Genomic DNA, 20,081 nt, shown 5'->3' with positions numbered 1-20,081 from the left:
AGGCCTCCCCCTGAACCGGAGAACCAGCGACTAACTGAATTAGAACCCACCAGCGCCCTAGACAAACAGGCTCGTCGGAATCTGCGGGGAGAGCGGGCTGACCCGGGACACCTTGCAGGGCACCAACCAACACCCTCAGCGGACTACTCGTTGTGGAGAACAGCCCCCCTCGTGGCTATGGACCGGCAACGAGAACCACCCTTAATCGTGCCATCGCCGCATTGTTAACGGAGCTGCTCCAGAAACAACCCTGCACATGTGGTGCATATCAACTGCAGGCTAAGGTGCCCCAGCCCAGAGGAGACCGAAACCTACCGCCCAGCTTGCCCTATTGCCTTCCTCGCTTACAATGGACTAGACAGGCTCACTTCCACTTCTGTTTGTTAAACCTCCTTGCAGCTGCTCATAGGTTTGCATGCTTTGTTTTGAGCGTTCTGGATGATGGCTACGCAGGGTTGGGGAAACAAAGATTAAGCAAATTGACTTCCTTGCTCACCGTGGCTAGATAGGCTCACTTTCTCCCCAGTCTATTAAACCTGCATGATTGTTCCAGCCCTGCTGCTCTGCTGTCCTCTGCCCCAGCCTCTACCTGTCCATCTACTCCAGCTTGTTCCAGTCCGCCTGTTCCAGCTTCTACCAGCTTGTTCCAGTCCATCTGCTCCAGCTTGTTCCAGTCCGCCTGATCCAGCTCGTTCCAGTCCATCTGTTCCAGCTTGTCCCAGTCCTGCTGCTCCGCTCTCTTCTGCTCCAAAGTATTCCAGCTTGTTCCAGTCCTGCTGCTGAGCTCTTCACTGGTCTCATCTGTTCCTGCCTGCTAGCCCATCAACCAACCTGCCTGCTTGTCAGCCCATCATCTACCTGCCTGCCTGCTAGCCCATCAACCAACCTGCCTGCTTGTCATCCCATCAACTTGCCTGCTTGTCAGCCCATCATCTACCTGCCTGCCTTCAAGCCTTCACAACCACCTACCTGACTCCCCGCCTGCCAGCTTACCAGCCCTTCAACTTTCTTGCCTGCCAGCTCACCCATCAACCTGCCTGCCTCCCAGCCCATCTACCTGCCTGCCCCCCAGCCCATCAACCTACCTGCCTGCTTGCTCACCCATCTACCTACCTCCCCACCTGCCAATCTACCTGTCAATCCACCTGCCTACCCGCCAGCCCTTCTGTTCCCTGCTGCTGCCTGCTGTCCCAGTCCTAAGCCTCCAGTTCTGCTTTCCTGCTCTATCTGTTGCTTAACACCTCAATCACTACATATGCACCTGTAAACACCTCTGTCACTACCCATGGCTCCTATACACATCCTCTTCCTTGCCCTGTCCTTTCCTAATCTTTTCCCCCTCCCCCTCCACTATCTACCGCAGGAACTCACTGCCCACCCATGTCCTCCCCCGTCCCGCTCACTACTGCAATACCCTACCCACCGCCCCGTCCCTCACCACCTCACCATCTCTCCTATCCCCCTCCTTCCTAGCTCTCAACCTTCAACACTTCCTTCCTGCCATTAACCCATCCCCATTTCTCCTAAGCGCATCCCATCTTCGTTGCCTTCGCCGCCCTTCCTCCCCCACCCTCCTCCGCACTCTCTTGCTCCTTCTCCTGCTATCAGCGGGAGACATCAATCCCAATCCAGGTCCCCCACACCTGTCCTCATCCTATCCATGCAAACGATTCCGGGATACCTCCAATCTCATCTCTATTCCCCTCCTCCCCCCCTCTTCTCTCCCCTTCTTGTGTGCCCTGTGGAATGCCCGCTCGGTCTGCAACAAACTTTCCTTCACCCATGATCTCTTCATCTCCTGTTCCCTTCAACTGCTCGCCCTAACTGAAACCTGGCTCACCCCCGATGACTCTGTCTCAGTCGTGGCTCCATGCCATGGAGGTTATCTTTTCTCCCACACTCCCCGCACAGGTGACCGCGGAGGAGGCGTCGGGTTTCTACTTTCACCCTCCTGCAGTTTTCAACCCCTCCTCCTACCACAGTCTCACTGCTTCTCATCCTTTGAAGCTCACTCTATCCGTCTATTCTACCCGCTGCCACTCAGAGTTGCAGTCATTTACTGCCCCTCTGATAAGTCCCTCCCCACCTTCCTTACCGACTTCGGCTTTCCATTTTTCTTGAACCCTCATCTCCGTCCCTCATTTTTGGAGACTTTAACATACACGCCGATGACCTAACCGACTCTTACGCTTCTCAGTTCCTCACTCTGACATCCTCCTTCAACCTCCAGCTGAGCTCCACCACCCCTACTCATCAAACTGGCCATTGTCTTGACCTCATCCTCTTTTCTACCTGCTCACTCTCCAATTTCTGCGCCTCAGCTCTTCCTCTCTCTGATCTTCACCTGATCACCTTCACACTTCATCACCCTCCCCCTCAGTCCCGCCCAACACTAACCACTACTTTCAGGAATCTCCAGGCTGTCGACCCTCCCACCTTATCCTCTAGTATCTCTAATCTCCTCCCTTCCATCATGTCCTCCGAGTCTGTTGACATGGCTGTCTCTGCCTACAATGCCACTCTCTCCTCTGCTCTGGACACCCTTGCACCATCCACCTCCTGTCCCACAAGGCGTACTAATCCCCAGCCCTGGCTGACACCTTGCATCCGATACCTTCGCTCCTGCACCCAATCTGCTGAACGCCTCTGGAGGAAATCTCGCACCCATACCGATTTCATTCACTACAAATTCATGCTATCCTCCTTCCAGTCCTCCCTATTCCTTGCCAAACAGGACTATTACACCCAATTGACTAATTCACTCGGCTCCAACCCTCGTCGTCTCTTCACCACCCTTAACTCTCTCCTCAAAGTGCCCTCCGCTCCCCCCCCCCCCCCCCCACTCTCTCCTCAATCACTGGCTGACTACTTCTGCGACAAGGTGCAGAAGATCAACCTCAAATTCACTACCAAGCCACCTCCTCCTCTTCACCCTTTAATCCACTCCCTCAACCAACCATCCCAGGCCTCCTTCTCCTCTTTTCCTGATATCACCGAGGAGGAAACCGCCCACCTTCTTTCCTCCTCGAAATGCACCACCTGTTCCTCTGATCTCATCTAAAGAGAATCCACATATAGTGGAGAACTCAATAGATCCCTCTGATCTCATCCCCACCAACTTACTAAACACCATCTCACCTACTGTCACCCCCCCCCCCCCCCCCCAATCTGTCATATCCTCAACCTCTCTCTCTCCACTGCAACTGTCCCTGACACCTTCAAGCATGCTGTAGTCACACCACTCCTCAAAAAAACATCACTGGACCCTACCTGTCCTTCCAACTACCGCCCCATCTCCCTCCTACCCTTCCTCTCCAAAATACTTGAACACGCTGTTCACAGCCGCTGCCTTGATTTTCTCTCCTCTCATGCCATCCTCGATCCGCTTCAATCCAGTTTTCGCCCTCTACACGCAACAGAAACGGCACTCACTAAAGTCTGTAATGACCTGTTCCTTGCCAAATCCAAAGGTCACTACTCCATCCTCATCCTCCTCGACCTATCCGCCGCTTTTTTTTTGTTACATTTGTACCCCGCGCTTTCCCACTCATGGCAGGCTCAATGCGGCTTACATATACAGGTACTTATTTGTACCTGGGGCAATGGAGGGTTAAGTGACTTGGCCATAGTTACAAGGAGCTGCCCGTGCCTGAAGTGGGAATCGAACTCAGTTCCCCAGTTCCCCAGGACCAGAGTCCACCACCCTAACCACAAGGCCACTCCTCCACTCCACACTGTCAATCACACTGTCAATCACAATTTATTCCTTACCACGCTATCCTCATTTGGATTCCAGGGCTCTGTCCTCTCCTGGTTCTCCTCTTATCTCTCCCACCGTACCTTCAGAGTACATTCCCATGGATCTTCCTCTACCTCCATCCCGCTCTCTGTTGGAGTTCCTCAGGGATCTGTCCTCGGACCCCTTCTTTTCTCAATCTACACCTCTTCCCTGGGCTCGCTGATCTCATCTTATGGCTTCCAATAACATCTCTATGCTGATGACACCCAGCTTTATCTCTCCACACCAGACATCACTGCGGAAACCCAGGCCAAAGTATCGGCCTGCCTATCCGACATTGCTGCCTGGATGTCCAACCGCCACCTGAAACTGAACATGGCCAAGACTGAGCTCATTGTCTTTCCACCCAAACCCACTTCTCCTCTCCCCCCACTCTCTATTTCAGTCGACAACACCATCATCCTCCCCGTCTCATCTGCCCGCAACCTCGGGGTCATCTTCGACTCCTCCCTCTCCTTCTCTGCATATATCCAGCAGACAGCCAAGACCTGTCGCTTCTTCCTCTATAACATCAGCAAAATTCGCCCCTTCCTCTCTGAGCACACCACCTAAACTCTCATCCACTCTCTCATTTCCACCCAAACCCACTTCTCCTCTCCCCCCACTCTCTATTTCAGTCGACAACACCATCATCCTCCCCGTCTCATCTGCCCGCAACCTCGGGGTCATCTTCGACTCCTCCCTCTCCTTCTCTGCATATATCCAGCAGACAGCCAAGACCTGTCGCTTCTTCCTCTATAACATCAGCAAAATTCGCCCCTTCCTCTCTGAGCACACCACCTAAACTCTCATCCACTCTCTCATTACCTCTCGCCTTGACTACTGCAACCTACTCCTCACCAGCCTCCCACTTAACCATCTATCCCCCCCTTCAATCCATTCAGAACTCTGCAGCGCGTCTTATCTTCCACCTTGACCGATATGCTCATATCACCCCTCTCCTCAAGTCTCTTCACTGGCTCCCGATCAGGTACCGCATACAGTTCAAGCTTCTCCTACTAACCTACAAATGCACGCGATCTGCAGCCCCTCAATACCTCTCTACCCTCATCTCCCCTTACACTCCTACCCGTAACCTCCGCTCACAGGACAAATCCCTCCTCTCAGTACCCTTCTCCACCACCGCCAACTCCAGGCTCCGCCCTTTCTGCCTCGCCTCACCCTATACTTGGAATAAACTCCCTGAGCCCATACGCCAAGCCCCCTCCCTGCCTATCTTCAAATCCTTGCTCAAAGCCCACCTCTTCAATGTCGCCTTTGGCACCTAACCATTATACCTCCATTCAGGAACTCTAGACTGCCCCAATTTGATTGGCTGCACTTTTGTCCTTTACATTGTAAGCGCCTTTGAGCAGGGACTTTCCTTCTTTGTTAAATTGTACAGCGCTGCGTAACCCGGGCAGCACTTTAGAAATGTTAAGTATTAGTAGTAGTAGTAGATTTTTTTGGTGATTTATATCACTGTCCTCACTGTTGTTTTATAGCCAATAATTGTTTAATGCCAATTAGCAGCTAATTATTAAGTTGCACACATACTATTCTATAACTTGCTGCGCAACTTTATGCGCTAAGCGTAACAATCTGCATGCAAAATTATAGAATTAGAGGGTTAGATTCTAAGGGGGCTGATATTAAGACTATGGTAGGTAGCCAGGCTGCCTTCCATAGTTGGTGTTGAACCCGGATATTCAATGTCAGGCTGTTTCAGGTGGGGGTTTTTTTGGCCGATTTCAACTTAACCGGCCAAATCGATATTCAGCACTGGCCAGTTACATTGAAAGCGGCCAAAGATAGGCCTGTTCTTTTGGTGGCCTAATTTGGCCTTCAAACTTGACTGGCGAATGCACTGAATATCAGCAGATAGCTGGTTATATCATACGATATAACTGGATATCCGCTAAGTGCTAACCGGCAATATTCAGCGGGATATAGGCAGTTATCTCCTGCTGAATATCACTGGATAGCCGGTTAAGTGCCATTTAACTGGCTAGGAGCCATTCCTGGCTGCTTAAATGTTTTTAAATATCATCCGGTAAGGAGTCTACTTACTAAACAGTGTTAACATGTTGGGAGTTCATGTTAAAAGCACTTACATATGTAATAGGGACAGAACCAAATATCCTGAGCCAGCCAGAGTACAAAATACTGTATTTTAGGGATTTGGCACTGTCTGACCACTTATGCTACACTAGACCAGAATCACCACAGCCTTCGATAATTATAGAGCCAGCCTAGCACATCGAACACCAGCTGGGCAGACAGGCAGAAATCAAATGCTACAATGGAACGTTCTTCCCTCTCCACTTTCCAACCCGCTGTATCTTTGGGAAGCATTTCTACATCTGTTGCCAAGATCGCTTCACCTCTTGCTGGATCTTGGCTGTAGTCTGTGCACACATTAAAGATCTCTCTGATTGTCTATGAGAAACATACACACACACACACTCATGTTCACACTCTCTGTATCTCTGAGGAACACACACATGCACTCCCTTTCTTTCTGACCCTCTCTCTGAGAAACACACACACACTGGCTCTCTCTGTCTCTGAGAAACACAATTACAATTTTAAAAATTTTCTATCTGTTTTTGTGTTTGAGTGTAACTCAACGGAACTTTACAATCCATTCCTGAATTATAAGTACAGCACCATTCAGACCAATAAGGGAGCTGAAATGATGGTCTGGTTCATTCAAGGACTCTACAAATAAATATAACCCCCTAAATTTTCTACCAAAGCTAGTCCCACCTTTTCACGTTAATGTGGAGATAATGTTACATATCTGTTACCCTAAATTTCACAAGCATCAGCACGAGAAGAAAAGAATCCAACAAAGTCCATATAGCTGTTCGTCTCCTTTCACTTAGTACTGGCAGAGTGTACATTAGCTAGCTATTTGGCTAGTGTCTTATATTTAATTCTGTTATGAGCACTGAGCAAACTGGTAACCCTTGTGTTAGGGAAAAGAAGCAGGAAGTGCCTAAATTCTCTATAAAAATTGTACATTTAGGTAGAAAAGTACAAACAGGTGTTTCTAGTACCAGAGCAGTACCAAAGCAAAAGATTAAAGATAAGCCTTACTTGCAGTAGACGGGGAAGGGAATTCTTATGCACACTCTTAGCTGAACACTAGCTGTCGGTCTCTGATGGAGGGGAAGCAGCCTGGGAGCAGCTGGCTGCGGCCGGCCAGGCAGGCTGCAACTGGATCTGGATCACAGGAGGAAAGGAAGCAGTCTGCCAGCCTAACTTGCCAAGAGTACCTGAGGTTGAGTGCAGATCGGTTCTGTTGGTGTCAACAGCTTCCTGCTGGCTGCACTTCTCTCTCTGTCTCACTCAGTTACAGTTTTTTGAACCAGAAGTGCATGTGTGATTGATCAGGGAGCCTGTCTGGCGCCTAAAAGGGCTCTTCTAATTGGCTGAGGCAATGACAAAAAACTGCTGCTTCATCATCACCCCAGCCAATTAAGCGCCTTTTTAGGCACCAGACAGGATCCCTGACCAGTCACAGCAGCTGCATTGTAGCTCAGGCTCAGCCACTGAAAAGACAGTGACTGTCTGCTGGTTGCCGGTGCACCAACTGCAACTAGGTAAAGCAGCTGGGAATCATTGCGGGGGCGGAGTGTTCTGAGGTTGCAAGGAAAGATGATGGTTCTAACCACCAGTGTCACGGCCGCGGGGCCCCTGAGAGCACGAGACCCTGTGCGGCCACCCCTGTCACCCCTGCCTAAGACCGGCCCTGCAGCCATTTATGCCACTGAAAACCTAGTGTAAATACACACACCTAAATGTAGGCTTGTTCCCTTGAATTCTATATTAACGTGTGTAAAATTGAGTAATGCTCTGACACGCCCACACTCCTCCCATGGTTATCAGTCAATTAACATCACTAATTGGTTCGTTACTCAATTAAGGAGCGTGTATAAATTGGGCGTATGACCAATTTAATGCATGCTATTCGCCACACTTTATTTAGAATCTGAGGGTAAGTGAATGCTGCAGGACAGCCCTTAGGAGTCAGAAAGTCTAAATGTTATGACCAATGATCAGAACAATGACGAGTTAAAACACATTTCTGATGCAATCCCATCATATATATAACATACACAGACACCTTAGGAAAGAGAATGCATCACATTATGGCAGTATAGTGGGAGTGCTTTTAACTCCTAACCCTTATTCACTTGTTCAGAACCCTTATTTTATCATCCTCACTTTAATATTCCCTTATCTCTTGTTTGTCCTGTTTGTCTGTCCTAATTAGATTGTAAGCTCTGTCGAGCAGGGACTGTCTCTTCATGTTCAAGTGTACAGCACTGCATATGTCTAGTAGCACTATAGAAATGATAAGTAGTAGTAGTAGTAGTAGAAGGGGAAGAATGACTGCCACTATGGTAGTCTGCTGGCCCCAAATTTGTCCAAAAGGGTTGATCTAGGCCACTGTATGCATGGGCCTGTAGTCTTACAGAGAAACCAGAACTACAAGTCCCTGAATGCAATGATAAATCCAGAAATGGATCAACCCTGTCAGGCAAATCTGGAGCCAGTTAGAAATCTTAGCTGATCTCTACTAGTCAGTGAATTTTGTGGAGATGACTAGGCATGCAATTTGAGGAGGAGGAGAAGATGGGCTAGAGGTGGAGGGTGATAGAAAAAGACAGAAAGTGGTGAAAGAGGTTGCCTTCATGAACTTCTTGCAAACCAGTGTTCTCTGTGCAAACTACAGCACTACAATGTTCCCCTCACTGTGGGTGCTCAACATATGTTTATTTTAAGGTAAGGTGTGTTTATGATGTTGCCATCAACAACAGGTGATTGGCAGTTGCATGCTTAGAACATATCACAGATCAAACCATCTGGTGTCACAGAATACCTGGAAGAGCTCTGAGTCTTGGCCAGGCGAGTCTCTCTCCTCTCCACTCACTGCACTTGAGCTGCCAACCTTCTGACTGAAAAAGGAAAATATGATAACCATGTTACAAAATTTCATCAGCCTGAGATCTTTCTCTCCACACAAGCCTGTGCTTAAAGAACAAACACAAGCCATTCATTATCACTCCCAATGATGGGGCATCAGGCACTCTAAGAACACAAGGTGTTGCCTGCTTATTGCCCATCAGACTTATCATTACAATCAATAACAGGCTAAAAATTAGTGACAGGCTTGCAATAGTTTATTCCACTGCAAAGACACAAGTCCAGCTTTCCTGGGCACCTGTGCCCAGCCCACATCAGACACACTATGTCAGATTGATCCGTGCTGTCTATGTCAGAGAGAATACCAAACATCAGGGACCACTGTGCATGGCACCACTCATACTCCAAAGGGCCACAACAGCATGGCATGTGCACTCTTATATGATAAGACAGTGGTTCCCAAACCTGATCCTGGAGGCACCCCAGCCAGTCAGGTTTTCAGAATATCCACAATTAATATTCATGAGAGACAGGGGTGGACTGACCACTTGGGCAACCGGGCAGTGCCCAAGGGCCCAGAGGACCTAAGGGGCCCAGAGGCTCTGACCGATTGCCCGCCACCGCACACTACAGCACTCCGTGGTCCTACCTTGAAGGGCACTGGTGCTCCAGTGGCCTCTGAGTTAGCAGAAAAGAATCACACTCTTTCCTGCCCACTGCCGCTACTCTGAGTCTGTTTGGCAGCGCCAACCGCCAGCGCCATGTTTTAAAAATGGCTGCTGAGACCTGTGAAACTACCGCGATAAGTCTCAGCAGCCATGTTGAAAACACAATGGTGCTGGGCACAGTAGAGATAGCAGGCAGGAAAGAGTGGGGTTCTTTTTCGCTCCCCAAGAAGCCACTAGACCACCAGGGCCTTTCAAGGTAGGACCACGGAGTGCTGTAATGTGCGGTGACGGGCAACCGGTCAGCGCCTCTGGGCGGTGAGGGAGGGCCCACTTGCTCAGGGAGTGTGGGAGGGGGACGACAACTGCGGTGGTGGGAGGGCTGTAGTGTGGAGGGGATGGCGGTGCAGCAGTGGAGTGTCAGGCAGTGGCTGGGGGGCCCAATGACCCTTACTGCCTGGGGGTCCCAACCACTGTCAGTCCACCCCTGATGAGAGATATTTGCGTACACCACCTCCATTGCATGCAAATCTCTCTCATGAATATTCATTGTGGATATCCTAAAAACTTGACTGGCTGAGGTGCCTCCAGGACCAAGTTTGGGAACTACTGTGATAAGAGACAATATCAGGGTTATTGTGTAACATGGCACCAAGATGTAGGCACCATAATGGGGTGCATTTAGTGCCAACTCCATAACAGCTTCAAGGTATGCCTAAGCCATTATAGAATACTAACATTGGCGTACTAAAATATAGGTGAATAGCTGGTGTCAGTTGTGCACCTAAGTGTACTATGCAACGTGCACAACTGATAGTATTCTACAAGCTGCACTTGTCATCTGGTGACACACTCATGGCCTGCCTATGCTCTGCCCATCTGTATCCCCCCTTCAGTCCATCCATCCCCCCTTCAGTCCATCCAGAACTCTGCCGCACGTCTTATCTTCCGCCTTAACCGATATACTCATATCACCCCTCTCCTCAAGTCACTCCACTGGCTCCCAATCAGATACCGCATACAGTTCAAGCTTCTCTTACTCACCTACAAATGCACTCGATCTGCGGCCCCTCCGTACCTCTCTACCCTCATCTCCCCTTACGTCCCTACCCGTAACCTCCGCTCTCAAGACAAATCCCTCCTTTCAGTACCCTTCTCCACCACCTCCAACTCCAGGCTCCGCCCCTTCTGTCTCACCTCACCCCTTGCCTGGAACAAACTCCCTGAGCCTATACGCCGTGCCCCCTCCCTACCCATCTTCAAATCAATGCTCAAAGCCCACCTCTTCAATGTCGCCTTCGGCACCTAATCACTACACCTCTTCTCAGGAAAACTTAACTACCCCTAACTTGACATTTCGTCCTTTAGATTGTAAGCTCTTCCGAGCAGGGACCGTCCTTAATTGTTAATTTGTACAGCGCTGCGTAACCCTAGTAGCGCTCTAGAAATGTTAAGTAGTAGTAGTAGTAGTAGTAGTATGCCCTGTTACAGGTACGCACTAACCCCCTAAGTCATCAAAAATTGCATGCACAAATTCAGGCACACATCCAATTTGCGTATGCAAGTTAATCGAATAACAAGCTAATTAGAGACAATAATTGGCTTTTTAATAAGCAATTATTGGCACTAATTAGGTTTAATTAGCATTTACATGTATAAATGTAGGCACAGGAACCACACCTAAAATTTACTTGTGATCTGAAAAAGGGGGCGCAGAAATGGGAGGTCATGGGCATAAAGGGGGCATTCACAAAATTAACACACTTTTTACAGAATAACAGGGATACGTTTGCACCACATTTCAGTTGGTGCAAATGGCCACATCTAAAGTTAGGTGTGATTCCCAGGCATAAGCGCAGCTTATAGAATAGCACTTTTTTCAGTGCCATATAAGGAATCTAGCCCTGTGCAACGTTGGTGCATTTGTTATAGAATAATACCTAGCACTTATGCATGTAACTGCCACATTATGGCACCTCTGATGTACGTGTTATTATTATCATATGCAGGCACTTGGCATCTAACATTAGGTGCCCAGTTAAAGAATTGCCTTTCACGAGTCAACAGTACACATTACCACAAGGTGTTACATGCTATACTTGTTTTCTGACAGAATGTATTAGCAGCTGGATAAACTCAAGCATGGTGGGACAAAGTCACTTGTCCAAAGTCACCAAGATCAAGAAAGGACCTCAGAGCTTAAACTCCTAAACCCACCATTTAATCTTTAGCTAGTCTGAGTAAGGTATGGAAACTATAGCTATAGCATGGGCCAATGTATTTTAACATGTTAAGAATATGCTATAATTACAGCAACACAATTAGCAACCCCAAGCAGCCTTTTACATATGTGGGAGTGGCACTGGGCTGGACGGTGTTGTGCCTGTTTTCCGCATTCTTCCACCTAGGAGCCAAGAGGTTTCCTGGGATTTCATTTTACTGGAAGACTTCACAGACTCTCTCCAGATTTTAACATGTGGATTACATATAAGCAATATGCATGAAATGAAACAACCCTTCCCACCCCTTCCTAGACTACAGTCAACAAGCCAACTAGCAGCACCCCTACTGTTTCTGACAGCCCTAACAGTGAAGAGAAGCTCTGCCAAGTCAAGGCGCCTCCCTCCACCGAAACAACCTTGGTTCTGTTCTGACCTGAGGAAGGGCGTGCCCGTTCCGCAAAGCTAGTCAAGATATGTAGCAAGTTAGTCCAATAAAAAGGCATCATCTCATATTATTTTTAATCCTGGTTAACCTTTATTTGCAGTGCATTCATGCAGACTGAAATAACCTGGTGTCCTAAGCGCTGTTAGCTCATAACAGGAAACTTCAGAGAATGAAAACAAACAGCTAAGAATGGGAAAAGTCTCCACACTCTCTGCAGCAGCTTTAATGGAGCAGAAAAGAACATTCTCTGAAGTTCAGTTAATGCATCATTCATTCAGCAGTAATGGAACCAGCCTGCTGGCAGCTTTTCTCACAGTACCAGCTTGCCTGCCTGTTCCTTGAATCTATTGTTCCTGCCAATTCTTATTCTCAGGTCTCCTTCCTGTTTTATTCTAATACATCAGGGATTCCCAAACCCCTTCTTTAGCCCCCCCCCCCCCCCATCCTGTTGGGACTTCAGAATATTCACATTGAATACATATGATATAAATCAGCATGCACTACATCCGCTCTATGCAAATTAATCACATGTATATTTATTATGGATATCCCCAGTAGAGGTTTGAACAGTAACTAGAGTGGAGAATTAGCCTAATGGTTACTGCACAAGGTGTGAACTAAGGAAGCCCAGCTCAAGTCCCACAGCAGCTCCTTGTGAAGTTGGAAAAGTCACTTACAGGCTCATTTTCGAAAGAGGATGACGCCCATTTTTCGACACAAATCAGAAGATGGACGTCCTTCTCACAGGGTCGCCCAAATCGGCATAATTGAAAGCCAATTTTGGGCGTCCCCAACTGCTTTCCGTCATGGGGATGAGCAAAGTTCATGGGGGCGTCGAAGGCCTAGCAAAGGTGGGACTTGGGCATGCCTAACACATGGGCATCCTTGACCCGTAATGGAAAAAAAAAGGGTGTCCCTGACAAGCACTTGGACGACTTTACCTGGTTCTGTTTTTCTTACGACCAAGCCACAAAAAGGTGCCTGAACTGAACAGATGACCACTGGAGAGAATCGGGGATCACCTCCTCTTACTCCCCCAGTGGTCACTAACCCTCTCCCACCCTCAAAAAACATCTTTAAAAATATTTTGTGCCAGCCTCTATGCCAGACTCAAATGTCATACTCAGATCCATCACAGCAGTATGGAGATCCCTGGAGCAGTTTTAGTGGGTGCAGTGCACTTCAGGCAGGAGGACCCAGGCCCATCCCCCCTACCTGTTACACTTGTGATGGTAAATGTGAACCCTTCAAAACCCACCAGAAACCCACTGTACCCACATCTAGGTGCCCCCCTTCACCTCTTAGGGTTATGGTAGTGGTGTACAGTTGTGGGGAGTGGGTTTGGGGGGGGGGTTGGGGGCTCAGCACACAAGGTAAGAGAACTATGCACCTGGGAGCAATTTGTGAAGTCCACTGCAGTGCCCCCTCGGGTGCATGGTTGTTGTCCTGGCATGTGAGGGGCACCAGTGAACTACGAATGCTAGCTCCACCCACGACCAAATGGCTTGCATTTGGTCATTTCTGAGATGGGCGTCCTTGGTTTCCATTATCGCCGAAAAACAGAAACGACCAAGTCTAGGGACGACCATCTCTAAGGACGACCTAAATGTCAAGATTTGGGCATCTCCGACCGTATTATCGAAACGAAAGATGGATGTCCATCTTGTTTCGATATTGTGGGTTTCCCCCGCCCCTCCACTGGGATGTTTTGCGAAGGCATCCTCAGCAAAACGTGGGTGTCCCTTTCGATTATGCCCCTCCACATCTTCTATTAACTCAGATACAAACTACATTGTGAGCCCTGTAGGGCCAGGAAGGTACCTGAATGTAATGAACTACAACCGAAAAAGACAAGCAAAGTCCCTGCCCTACCCTATGTGTCAGAATAAATGATGTTCTCTTTCCATTTATTAATTTAGGGGTCCTTTTACTAAGGTGTGGTAATGGATTTAGCATGCGCAAAAAAACCTATTTATTTATAAAAATTGGTAGCCTGCGCATCTACCATTCTGAGGAGAACAATTTACACTCATCATCATAAGTTCACATATCATAAGCTCACAAATTAGCGTGTGTTAAGTGCTATCCAGCCCATAGGTATGTAATAGGCTTTGCAGCATTTAGCATATGCTAAATCCATTAGTGCACCTTACTAAAAGGACCCCTTAATTTTAGCTCACCCTTTTTCATTGGTAGACTAAGGAGAGTTACATCAAATTACAATAGGTATCTTCTTCTTTCCAGAAAGCTTACAGTCTGAGTCTACTTACTATAAAGTGTTAGCATATAGGAAGGTCATGTTAGAAATACCTACACGTGTAATAGTGGCATACACACACGTAGATTGTCTACATGTGTAAATACTGACTTCAGAAAGCCACTATTTACATATGTAGATGGCCAGGATGCAGAGATTTCAAGGGGGAGGGGTCTGGGGGTCTGTCCCGGGCATGGTTTGGCTGGTCTGAAAAGGAAATATACACTTACTTTAAAAATTGTCCCTGATGGCTTTTGCATCAGCTTGAAGTCATACATAGATTTCAGAAAATTGCTATTTATGGCCTGGGCTTTAAATAAGGAATTACATGGGTAATTTTCCTTAAACCACCCCTCCACCCATTTAAAAAATTTGCTTCAAAACTTTGTTGTTTTTTTTTTCTTTTTAATGCTTTGCGGCCTGATTGGTTAATGTCACCACTTATAGGTTTTTTGAAATCAGGCTATTTACACATATAAGTACCAGCCAGTGCCACTTCCATCTATACTCACCAGCACATCTACATGGAAGCTGCCAAGTGATGTCATTATTTTTATGTGTATCTTTATAAAATCACTGTTCGCACTGTATGTGCTGGCAAACACATACTTATTTGCCAGCAACCTTAAATGAGTTTTACTAAAGGCTGTGTTCAGCAGAGTTTTTTTGTAAAATACCAGAGGAATGTAAATGTACCAACCTCAATATCTCATTCTTCCTAGAGAGATAGGGGCTTCAAATGTGGGGATTTAACACAGATCCATGGGCAGCACACATTATTTCTCATGTTAAATCTCATGTTAAAGCACTAAAGCTCAATTTTATGTAAAGAAGGGAAGGGTGGGAAAGGGTCATGAAATTATGCAAAAAGAAGGAGCTAGCATTAACACACAATTTTAACTACAGTTTTAGAAATGGTTAACTGCTTCTGTGTTAAGAATTGTTGTGGTAACATTTGTTATTATGGTACAAGCACTACTTCAACCGTGCCCACAAATTGCTTCCTCAACTCAGCATTAATGGTGAACCATTTGGCACAGCTTAGTAAATATACCCCTAAGTCTGTTTCACAGGGTGAAATGGCTTGCCCCGGATCATAAAGAGTATCATTGGGATATGAACTCTGGCTGCCCTGATTCTCATCCCACTGCTCTAACCACTAAATTACTCCTCCACAAGTTTTTATGAAATTTTGTTGTACTGTAGACACATGTTACATGATGTCTGTGTGTTTTGGGATTTTAGGGACAATTTATTTTCTCCTGCTCCTTTCGGCTTCTAGTTCAATTAGAAATGGGTGTTTTGAGCTACACAGCTACCATGTGACCCTCATGCGGAACTACCCAGAGATTTGTTTTTCCTATTCAACATCTTTCATTCAGTCCTTGAAGCCCCAGTCCTTGGCTGATGAGCCATACACCAGGACACCTTCTAGAACTCTGCGGTCATGGATCTCAAGGCCAGACACTATGCAAATAGAGTCCTTCCCCTCAAGAGCCATGAACATGACCTCCTTATAATCCCCAGCCTTGGTTCCCTGGGCTTTTGATGTGGATCTACTCTTCAGCTGTCCATGTTGGGTTGACACCTACCAGGGCTCTGGTAGGTATCAAAGAAACATTTATTCTGACACATAGGGTAGGGAAGTGATTTTGCTTGTTTGTTTTTTTTTCAGTTGTAGTTCATTACATTCAGGTACCTTCCTGTCCCTAGAGGTACTATCAACACTGCATAATGCTTCCTGAAGAAATAAATAAAGTTAAACAAAACAGTGGGAGAACCTTAATATTCTATTGTATTTTAAAAGTCTGCTGAATAATCCTCACATACTGCTGGGACTGCTCCTTTCAAAACCACCTGTTCCCCTATAGCAGGAATGCTACCTAAACAAACATCATGAGAAAAACACATATTTAAAGAGGAATTCTTCCTTCTTCTTTTTTTTTTTTGGGGGGGGGGGGAAACTACTACTTTCCTCTCTCCTACCTGACTTCATTCTTGAAGGTCTCCTAATGAGACAGTGCAGCTCTGACAATGTCTGATAACCCAATACCAGCAACTCCTCTTCCACCATACCAACCTACTTCTGGGTGACTCCAGTATTGAAGGAATCAATTTTAAATCACAGTTCAAGGGACAGAAGAGTTTAAATGCTTCCCAGGATCCCCAGCCACCAGGAATACAAACCAGATTGTGAATGAGGTGAGATAGAGTGCAGATGTCTTGCACACTAGAAATGCAGTGGTGCATTATTCTGAGAAAGATGACACCTCAGTCCCTCCCTTAGGCTAGTGCTCAGAGGACCTGGCTATTCATACATTAGTGTCAGCGGATGTGGCAGCACAGCATTTTTCACTCTATTACTTCTGTTTTCATCTACGTTTACTAGGATTATTTTTATTGTAAACCTTCTTGATTTCTTGTCTGTAAGGTCATTTATCAATAAAGCTAAACTTGAAACACTTTGCATGACCAGAGCACTGCATCAGTGAATTTATAGTCATAATATTAAGAAGAAATTTTAAAACAATCTAGAACCTAAAACCTTTGAAGTTAAGATGATGAAATATTTGGCACCAGCGAAAGAGGTCTTATCAGTGATCCGAGTTTCCTATCACATAAGAAGTGGCAAACTACAGAACGGTAAGTCTCGCATCAGTGGTAGGAAAAATAATGGAGTCGCTGCTGAAAGAAAGGATAGTTAACTTTCTAGACACCAACGGGTTACAGGACCCGAGGCAACATGGCTTTACGAAAGGAAAATCCTGCCAAACGCATCTTATTGACTTCTTTGACTGGGAGACCAAAGAACTGGATGAAGGACGTGCGATACATGTAATCTACTTGGATTTCAGCAAAGCCTTTGATATGGTCCCCCACAGAGGACTCGTGAATAAGCTGAAAGGGTTGAACTTAGGACCAAAAGTGGTGAACTGGATTGGTAACTGGTTGACCGACAGGTGGCAGAGGGTGGTGGCAAATGGAATCTTCTCAGAGGAAAGGAAAGTGAGCAGTAGAATTCCTCAGGGGTCGGTGCTGGGGCCTATTCTGTTTAATATATTTGTGGAAGATATAGCTGAAGGGTTGGAAGGAAAGGTTTGCCTTTTTGCAGATGACACAAAAATAGCCAATAGAGTGGATACCCTGAAGGGAGTAGAAACAATGAGAAGGGATCTCCAAGTGTCAGAAGAATGGCCGAGGGTCTGGCAGTTAAAAATTTAATATGTAATAGTGCTCAGAAACTGAGTGTGTATCATTGAGCTGATGGATAGCTCTTTAAATAGCACCATAGCCCACCATCATAGCACTTTTATATTCCTACCTACCTACCTACCAATTATTATTGTGTTGTTCAGAGTCCTGTCCACTTTTCTATAACATTAACATCAACTGTAGGAGCGTGTCTCCAGAGTTCTCCTTCTGTTGCCAATTGGTGGGTTGTAGTTCTCAAGCTATCATTCTTTTTTTCTTGCTTTTAGGTGCTCACCAGTTCCGTTTGTGAATTATATAATGAAGTAAACTCGTACTTCCTATCCCTTGATTCTCACGTTCACGTTCCCTATAGGCTCACGTTTCACCATTAATGTCTTCAGGGGAACGATTAACTGTGGTATAGAACGTTTGTCAGCCCTCTCCAGCTCGGCAGATGCTGACACACCCACTTATGTATTCTGATAGTCATCTTTTGCTCATTTCTGATCTGAAGACGAAGTCACTTTTCAAAAGCTAGTCAATGAATGTACTAAGGGTCTCTTTTATCAAGACACGTTAGCGGATCCCAGTGCGGTAATGCTAACAAAGCCCATTCACTTTGAATGGGCTCTGTCAGCACTGCCACAGATGCCCTAAGTTAGTCCAATTTTTTTCTATTTCTATTTATTGCCTTTAAAGTGGACTAATATAACAACCACGCTATTTTAGCCCTTCTTGTAAGGAAGGAAGAGATTGCTGCAGGCTGCATTCCCTGTTTTTATTTTTGGTTTTGTGTATGAGAAAAGCTACTATCAGCAGTATCCTTCCAATATACTGTGGGCTGAGGGGAACAGGCCTCATCAAAGCTGCCTCAGGTTCTCCACAGACTAAAGGATCTTCACTTTCTAAGAAATCAGGAGCCCCGAGCCAAGATGTCAGCACTGTGAATACATATTCAGTTCAATGAAAATTTAAAGATCAAAACAACACACACATACACAAATGCTAAATCTACAAGAATGAAACAAGGCATATATCTACTAAAGGGCTTAGTGAGTGCTAAGGCAGGCTTTCCTGTATGCTAAGAACATTTCTAGTGCACCCAAATGTAGAGAGAGCATTTTCAATGACTTCTTCTTCAGATCATGCACTAATGTTTGTATTAGTGTGAATAACCTAAACAAATTGAAGGGAGGGCACTTGCTGCCTCCTATTTAGAAGGGACTAAGAGTTTCTGTGTTATGGATGCACAAACCAGTTAGTGCATGATAATTGGAATGTGCTAGCTGGATTGCACATCCACACCCATTCTCCAACCCTGACACACCTCTTCCAGAAAATAAATATGAAAAAATAAATACCGCTCACTTAGGGGCCCTTTTACAAAGCGGCGGTAGGGTTACCGTGCAGGTAGCGCACACAGAATCAGTACTACATACTGTAAGTAATGCCACACTGGGAAAAGACCAAGGGTCCATCGAGCCCAGCATCCTGTCCACGACAGCGGCCAATCCAGGCCAAGGGCACCTGGCAAGCTTCCCAAATGTACAAACATTCTATACATGTTATTCCTGGAATTGTGAATTTTTCCCAAGTCCATTTAGTAGTGGTTTACGGACTTGTCCTTTAGGAAACCGTCTAACCCCTTTTTAAACTCTGCTAAGCTAACCGCCTTCACCACGATCTCCGGCAACAAATTCCAGAGTTTAATTATGCGTTGGGTGAAGAAAACGTTTCTCCGATTTGTTTTACATTTACTACACTGTAGTTTCATGGCATGCCCTCTAGTCCTAGTATTTTTGGAAAGTGTGAACAGATGCTTCACATCCACCTGTTCCACTCCACTCATTATTTTATATACCTCTATCATGTCTCCCCTCAGCTGTATCTTCTGCAAGCTGAAAAGCTCTAGCCTCCTTAGTCTTTCTTCACGGGGCATCCTCAGATGTCCTGCAGTATGTCTGAGATCAATGTGCGGGGAGGGGGGGAGGAAGTAGGCGTTTCCAGCAGTAATCGGGCAGCATGAGTACATTGTCATTCGCTGCCCGATTACCGCAAGAGTAGTGCGTGAGCCCTTACCGCCTTCTAAATAAATAAATCCATTTAAGTAATGGCCGCGCGCTAATTTGGAAATTAAGACCAGAAATAAAAATTCAGCCATTTTTGAGCTGCACTAAAAAGTGGTTGGAGAGCTACCACTGACCACTTTTTAGCGTGGCTTAGTAAAAGGACCCCTTAGTTAAAACATTTTCAAGCATGTTAACCATTAGTTAAGGCTTAACACCCTTTATAATTAAAAAAAACACATGCTAAAAGGCTGTTTGATAATTGCATTGGTGTTTTCAGAAAGCATAAAGCAGATTACTGTTTTTCACATTGCCACTCCTACTAACAAACACACACACCCAGGGAGAAGGGTAACACATCTCCATGGCATTCCCACAGGAACATGCATGCTATGAACACCAGGAAGCCTATGCACATTTGCTGTTTTCATTATATAAAAGCTAATAAATTAAGTAAAATGTAAGGGACAGATAAATGTGCATGAGTAATGATATGGGCCTAGCTAAGACACACAGCTCCA

The 20,081-nt window shown here is 46.2% G+C and overlaps 1 protein-coding gene across 1 annotated transcript in view; it reads right to left on the bottom strand.

Annotated features, from left to right (window-relative positions):
• Nucleotides 1-20,081, bottom strand: part of CRYBG3 (crystallin beta-gamma domain containing 3) — a 138,939-nt gene that overhangs the window by 108,088 nt on the left and 10,770 nt on the right. Inside the window, exon 2 of the mRNA XM_030204260.1 lies at nt 8,670-8,745. Within this exon, the coding sequence (XP_030060120.1) occupies nt 8,670-8,745 (76 nt within the window). The remainder of the gene's footprint in view (nt 1-8,669; nt 8,746-20,081) is intronic.

Source organism: Microcaecilia unicolor, chromosome 5 (assembly GCF_901765095.1).
Source record: "Microcaecilia unicolor chromosome 5, aMicUni1.1, whole genome shotgun sequence".
Classification (NCBI taxonomy): Eukaryota; Metazoa; Chordata; class Amphibia; order Gymnophiona; family Siphonopidae; genus Microcaecilia; species Microcaecilia unicolor.
The sequence above is the reverse complement of the archived record's forward strand: the minus strand, read 5'-3'. Positions and strand labels throughout refer to the sequence as shown.